Source organism: Lipotes vexillifer, unplaced genomic scaffold (genome assembly GCF_000442215.2).
Source record: "Lipotes vexillifer unplaced genomic scaffold, Lipotes_vexillifer_v1.1 scaffold1701, whole genome shotgun sequence".
In the NCBI taxonomy this organism is placed as follows: domain Eukaryota; kingdom Metazoa; phylum Chordata; class Mammalia; order Artiodactyla; family Lipotidae; genus Lipotes; species Lipotes vexillifer.
The window spans coordinates 767,108-774,371 of record NW_006794217.1 but is presented as its reverse complement, the minus strand read 5'-3'; the positions used below and the strand labels follow the sequence as shown (position 1 = coordinate 774,371).

Below are 7,264 nucleotides of genomic sequence, written 5' to 3'. Positions count from 1 at the left end.
GGGGGGGGGGGGGGGGGGGGTTGGTGCCCGCCCTGCGGCTCGAGAGGCCTGGAGGTGCTGCTGGGCCCTGCTTGGCTGAGCCGTCCCTCAGGCAGGTCTCCTTCCCCGGGCCAGGGGGCCTCACGGCCTCTTCTCACACTTTCACATGATGGTGGCTGATGCTGCCTTAATGTCTGAAGGGGATAATACTTGGGAGGTTAAAATTACAATTGATGTCCGGAGCGTTCCCGTTATATGTCCGTATATGGGTTTTCAATATCTTAAATGTTTAAAAAGGTTTTATTCTGTACTTACACTGAGTGAAATTAAAAAGAAACAGTAAAATGTTTGAAAATGAAGTGCATTATGTTTAATAAATTTAAAATGAACAAAGACTGCTATATTGCCAGCAGTATCATTCCCTGCCCAGGGGCATTAATAAAGACTGGAGGTTTGGAAAAACAATATTTTCTATTAAAATTCTGCGCTGTGTTTCAATATTAAAAGGATATGTGATGAATTTCCAGTGTTACCCAGACGGGGTCAGAGATTAATTTCATTTCTTTCTGGTCAGCATTCTGTCGATAATTAATCAAAAGCAGAGTTTCTTAATGAAACACTTTTCATAAGGTGATAATTAGCAGGAAAGAGGCGGCCCGCAGACAGTCCCTCGAGCTGTCTAATAAACGGCAAGGCACGGGGCTGGTTCCTGGGGGCGGGGGGCCTCGGCTCCCCAGGGAAGGGGCTGAGCGGTGGTGAGTCGAGTCCTTGCCCGGCCCAGGCCTGAGCTCGGGCGCTCTGCAAACCCGCTCAGGCCGCTAGAGGAGCCGGGAGGAGCGCGAGCCGCGAGGGCCTGGTTGCGTCCACCCCACCCCGGCCCGGCCCAGAGCGGACAGCGAACGCTGTGTGACCTTAGGCAAGTCCCTTCCCCTCTCTGGGCCTCTGCGCTCCCTCCTATCGGAGTAGCAGCTCAAATCAGAACCATTCTGGCTCGGACGCAGAGTCCAGCCCTTGTCCTGGCCGGCTACCCTCTCCGCAGAATTCCGGGAGTAGGACCCACGGGAGGACACGGCCTCGCCAGGCTCCCGTTCACCCCGGCTCCGGTGCGCCCGGCCACGCCTGCGGCCCCGCGGAGGGAGGAGGAGCGAGCCGGGGAGGGAGGGGAGGAGGCGGGGGCGGAGGCGTCCGCAGACCGAGGGGGATTATTAGTGCATTATAAAATTACTAAAAATAAATGGGAAACAAGGGGTTCAAGAGTAAATAAAGTTAATGAAACAAAATCAGCAGCAATTAGCGGCGGCGCCCACGCTCGCTCCCCCGCAGCCCGGCGCGTGGTTTGGAGCCCTGGGGCTCCGGGCGGCGAACAAAGGCCTCCCGGCCGGCCAGCCAGGCGCGGCCCGAGGGGGCCCTGCCCCGCGCCTCGGCCAGAGCCGGAGGGCTGGACCCCCAGGCGCCGGCGCTCCCGCACCCCAGGTGCGCCCTAACCCCGGGCCGAGCGGCAGGTGCCGCGTCCACTGCCGGTCTGGCCTTCCCGGTGCTGCTTGGGAAACGCTGCAAAGTTTCCGATAACGCGGAGAGGCGGGGGTTCTGTGCAGATGAGATTATCGATAGTTATTGAAAGTCCCCAAATAGGATTTACAAAGCAGGCTCCTGCGCCTTTAATAGAATTCTAGATAATCTTTTATCACAACAAGACACCCATAGAATTATTTAAACAGATTGGACGGCTGCAGCAGCAAATTTCAATTATTCTAATGCTTTAATAAATGTGGTGCGTGTGTATTAAATTCAAGCTTCTTAATCCAAATTTTACGATTTAACTGCTCTGATTTTTCATTACCGCAACACCCACACACGGCAGTGGCCCGCTCCCTTCCTGGGGAGGACGATCCCGGCTCAGGAAAGCCGAGGAGGGGAGCGCAGAGTGCTCGGCGGCCGGAGAGAAGGGAGCCAGAGGCTGGTGAGGGGCACCAGGCGCCAGGAGATCTCGGGAAGGTCAAGACCTGCGGCGAGGGCAGGAAGAGAGGACCAAGAGAGGAGGGCCCGAGGGGTCCCTGCGCCCCATCCTCCCCCGCGCGGGGCTTCTTGCCCCAAGGCTCCCCCCTCCTTACTCACGTTGCGACTCTGCAGGCCCTGGCGGTTCCCCGCCCGGGATCTCCGTCTGGACCACCCGGGGGGAGTGCCCCCGGCGGAGGGGGGACAGGACGAAGGCAGGCTGTGCGCCGGCCGTCCCCGGCCAGAGCGTCCCAGCTCCTGACTGAGAGCGCCTGGGAACCACTGGGCCCCCTCAGGGCCACCCCTCGGGCGCCCCCTTCCTTCCGGTCCCCTCAGTCAGTCCTAAGTGAGAGCCAGGCACCCAGGGTGCGTCCCTGCGCCCACTCCCACGCTCGCCGCCCACAAGGCAGCGCCCATCCCCACGCACGACCGAGCAGCGGGGCGAGGGTTGCGGCCTGGACCCGGGAGCTGTGAGGCCCGCGGCGCCTCCTCCACGCAGCGTGGCCTGGGAAGCGCGGCGAAGGCCGGGGCTGAGGGGCCAGGTCCGGTTCCCCAGGGTGCCCACGAGGAAACTGAGGCCCTGAACTCGAGCCTCCATTTCTCCGGGCCCTGTGGGTAGGCGGAGGAAGGGGCAGACCGGGTGGGGACAGAGTGGGGGCTTCCAAGGCCTGCCCGCGGCGCTCTGGCTTTGGAAGAAAGGGAAGGAGCTTGGAAGGCGAGGCTCCCATCCCGGGCCTGGCTCTCATCCCAAACTCTCCTTTTCGCTCCGTGCCCCCCACCCTACCCCCGTTCTCGGCCCGCGCGGCCCGGGCTGACCCGACTGAGCAGTGAGTTGGGCTCGGTCCAGAGGCGTCGATCTCTCATAATCTTTGTTTAATGTTGCATTTCTAAGCTCCGTATTAAGCAGCGGTATGGGCGGCTGGATATTTAGTTGTATATAATTTACACCCTGATCCTGAATCGATCCGACACCTCCGGATGGAGTCTCCCTCATTTTTCACGCTCCTTCCGAGGTGCCGAAATAATACCCTCTCATTAGGAGACTGCGAGGCCTGGCTAATTTATCCAAACTGTCAGGGGCTTGTACAACCTCAGGTTAAAAATAAATCAGCAAAGAAACAACACCCTTCCCTCCCCACTCCCGCCGGCCCCCGCCCCGGCCCCGCCCCCACCCAACCGATTTATCAACAAAATTAAACCAGCCTGCGTCTAACCGATTGACTAGCAAACAGCAGCGTGTTCAGAGCCCGGGCGCTGCGGCCGTTCGTTAAACAACCGGGCCGCGCGGAGTCATCAGAACCGGCCGCCCCCGGGGCCTCCGGCCGGGCACCTGGAGACCCCGGCCCGGGGCGGGAGAGGCCCGGGTCCTCGCCCCCACGCACGCACTACAGAGAGGGCAGGTTCTAGAACAGCCCGGCCCCGCGGCCGAGTGCGGGCCGCCCTCCACTCCCTGCAGCCGAGACCCGACGCCGGGGTGGCCGCACCCGCACGGCACCCTCCCGCCATCTCCTCTTCTCAGAAGACCCGTCGCCTGCCTAGTGACCCTAGGGTCGAGCATAGAAGGCCCCATCCCCCTCGCCCCTTCACATTCCTCCGCCCCCCACAACGGCCCCCCCCAATTCTCCCCTCCACCCCAAATCTATCGCACCCACACACGCGGAGTGTGTGTGTGTGGGGTGGAGTCCTTTATTTTTCTCTTGCAAAATTAACAAATCATTAGTTGACTGGGGTAGTTGATTCAGAAGAGCTCGCCTTGCAAATGAGACTCTTGAATTACGTCGATAATTAATTGTGCAAATTTGTTTCTATTAAATAAAAATAACACGTATTGAAGAACTCAATTAGCATTAATTAAGCTTGATATCCTAATTTGGAAGTTGTGTAATAGAAAACAAGCGTTTTGGAGGGTTTTTCCTCCTCCCCCTCCTCCTCTGCTTCTCTCCCTCACCCCCTCTGTCTGCCTCTCTTCCTCGGCTGGAGGAGCCGCTGTAGCCTTTGGGCTGCTTCTCTCTCCTTGGAGAATTGGAAATGAGAAATGGAGATGGGGAATCAGGAGGTGCTAAATTAACTGCCTGATCTGCACTTATTGCCGCATACACATCCCCCCATTACGGCGCCTTTCTGCAGCTCGGCTCTTAATATTCTAGGCATGGCGAGCCGTCTAGATAGCAGATTTATCAAATGGGAAAATGAATGTATGATGATCAGTTAAATTGAAAATCAGCGCCTGCATGACAGCTCGACCTGACACCTCCGTAATTAGAAAGAAAAATGATGGCGTCGGATGCATAATAGAGCAAAAACAATTTACACTCTCCCATAATGATCCGGCGTTCAAATTGAAAATTTCTCCTGGTAGAAATTGAATTCATAAAGTATGATTCATGAAGGACACATCTCCTGGAGGCTGGCTCGACCAGATCGATTGATAGTTTGTCTAGAATCACACAGCCTGCTGCTTTTGGGGCTTTCAGAAAAAAAGCTAAACTGTTTAACTAAATCAGTAATTTCACCTTAAGGACACGAGTGTGCAGCCAGCGATACTCCAGCATTCAAACTGCAAATCCATTAAACATGAGGCCTTCCCCCCACTCGGTGCAGCCACCACCGAAATGAACAGCTGCAAATTGAAGGAAGGAGGCGATTTATCGCTGCCAGACAAATTGTTCACCTTAGATAAAATAACCGGCATTTTACGCACAATTTTCTGCTACAATTTCATAATTTAAAGGACACTTTAAATACAGTTTAATGGGGGTGGGAGTGGAGAAGAATGAGAGTTGACTGTAGGCCGGAGACAAAGGGGAGGAGGCCGGCCTGGCAGGACTGACACGCAGCCGGCGGCGGGGAGAGGGGGCCTCGGACCCGGGAGCCGAGCCGGGAGGGGCCCGAGGGCCGTGGCCGAATCCAGCGACCGGCTCCGAAGCCCGACGCCCCCTCCCCGCCAACTCCCGGCTTCCACCGGAGGCGACCTGTCCCGGAGTTGGGGCGCCAGCGCCGCCGTCTCCTTCCTAAGGTTCCCGCCCCCCTCTCCCGCTCTCCCTTCCCGCTCGCACTTTTCTTTTGATCTAATTATTTTTCCTATAAGCTCGGTCTCCTAGAGAGCAAATATCAGAGTCACTGAGCGAAAATTATGTAAATATTATTAAAGGGACTCGGGCTCCGAAATTCATTTGCGCCCGCGCGAGGAGGAAAGCTGTCCTTCTGATTATTTTCAATTTATTTGCAAATAAAGGCCTGATGACCAGGAGGGATCAGGGATATTTAACGAGGCTGTAAACATAATTCCACTGCGCTCAGCCTCGCTGGAATTAATGGTTTTAATAATTGGGATCCCAATTTCTTGGGGACTCGGTGGCTTTTGCGGCACCGAGGACCCAGGGCCCAGGAAAATTGAGGAGGGTGGGTTGGGATTTTGGGGGAGTGATGGAGGATTCGTGACGGTTCACTTCGGGGTGGGGCGGCTGCGGGCAGGGGAGGGGGCTTGGGGCTGGCTGCAGGTTCCAGCCAAGTTTGCTAATATTTCTTCGCTGCAGATGTCCTGAAGCCCCCGAAGGGTCCCCCGGGGACCCGGACCCTATTAGAACAAATGTGCACTGCTTTTGTAAAGAGGCGCGTTGGCGGCGCCTGTCCTATTACAGGCGACACATGATCAATAGGCTGATAACGCAGCAACATCAATATAAGCGACAGAACAATGAGGGATATCATTGGGCATCTATCTTAATATAGCCGGCTACAAGAGCGCTGACAAAGAGTGCAGCTCATGAAAATTCCGCCCCACGATTCCCCATCTCCGCTCCAATATGCGCACGCACTCCCCCAGCTGCCGGCGCTATTATTCTCCAATTTCAATTTGACACCCCAGCCTTTCATGCTAATTCTATTATTGTAGGAAGTTTATGTGATTTCATATCACTAGAAATCGGTAATGTATAATAACCCTTTGGGCAAGAAACCCAGTCCCCGCAGCAGCCACCGGAAAATAATTACTTTCATATCAAAACTCTGCAGGAGCCCAGCGGCCGGGCCCTTGCAGCCCCGGGCTCCGTCACCCCGCGCGTGTGCCAGTGCGCGGGGGTGCGCGCGGGGGCGCGTGTGTGTGCGCGCGCGCGCGCGTGTGGCGCCGGGGAGGAGGGGGAGCGCGGGGGAGGCAGGAGAGGGGAGCTGTGGATGCATAAATTTGTTCAATCAGAAAACACAAACACACACGCACACAAAAGGAGGCATTAAGCGCGGACCTCGGGGGAGGTGAGGGGCCCCGTCCCACCCGCGGGGAGAGGCTTGGAAGATGGAGCGGGGAGGGGCCGGACTGGGCACTCGGAAATTGGAAAAAAGTGGACCCGAAAGCTTGCGTTTGACCAGCTTTATTTATCAAAAATGGTACATATATAAATATTTTTAGACATTTTTGCATTTTACAAGGCTGAGGATTCTTGTTGTGAGTTTTCTGTAAGGGTATGAATTTTTTTCTTTTCTTTTTCCCTTTTTTTTTTTTTTTTTTTTTCTTTTGCTCCCTTGAGAGGAGGAGGGTCTCACCCCCAGTCCTGGGTTGCTGCCTAAGTCCGAATTGATACAGCGTTATTTTTTAAAAAAATAAAAGGAAGGAAACAGAGAAGAAAGAGGAGAAAGCAGTGTTTCGAAGCCGATCACCTGATTTCGCTGTGTGAGTCGGAGCCTGAGCGAGCGGCCGGGGGCCGGCTGAGCGCCTCCCTCGGCCCCACCGCCGCCCTCAGTCCATGTCCACCTCCTCGCCATCCGGCGCGCTGGGTCCGGCTGCGGCGCCCGATTCGGGGGTCCCGCCAACGGCCGGCTCCGCAGCGGGGCTGGGAGCCCGCGGGCCGGGGCCGGGCCCGGGCGACAGCGCGAGCGGTGGCGGCGGCGGGGCCGCTGGGCAGGCGGCCCCCGCGTCTGCGCAGTCCCTGCCGCCGCCCTCGGCCGCGGTCGCCGCCGCGTCCTGAAAGGGCGCTAGGGTCGGGGCCCCCGAGGAGGCGACGGCGTCAGGGCTGCGGCGCGCGAAGGCCGAGTCCGGAGCGCCGCCGGGCCCCGGGAAGGCCCCGAAGCTGGCCTGGGCGGGCGGCGCGGGCGGCGCGGCGGGCGCGGGCGGCGCGTCCTTGGGCGCGGGCTCGGCACCCGCGCCGCCCCTGAGCGCGGCCTGCGGCACCAAGAAGCCGAGAGGCTGCGTGATGGGGTAGAGCAGGAAGTGGCCCTTGCCGACGAGGGTCCGCGGCGCGCACGGCAGGCCGGGCGCGAAGTCCAGCCCCGCAGCGGCGGCGGCGTTGGCGGGGGG

General features: G+C 57.9%; 1 protein-coding gene across 1 annotated transcript in view; it reads right to left on the bottom strand.

Moving 5' to 3' along the window:
* Nucleotides 1–6,706: 6,706 nt before the first annotated feature.
* The window catches only part of UNCX (UNC homeobox), a 3,869-nt gene continuing 3,311 nt past the window's right edge, over nt 6,707–7,264 (bottom strand). Inside the window, 1 exon segment of the mRNA XM_007467086.1 lies at nt 6,707–7,259. Coding sequence (XP_007467148.1) covers nt 6,707–7,259 — 553 coding nt within the window.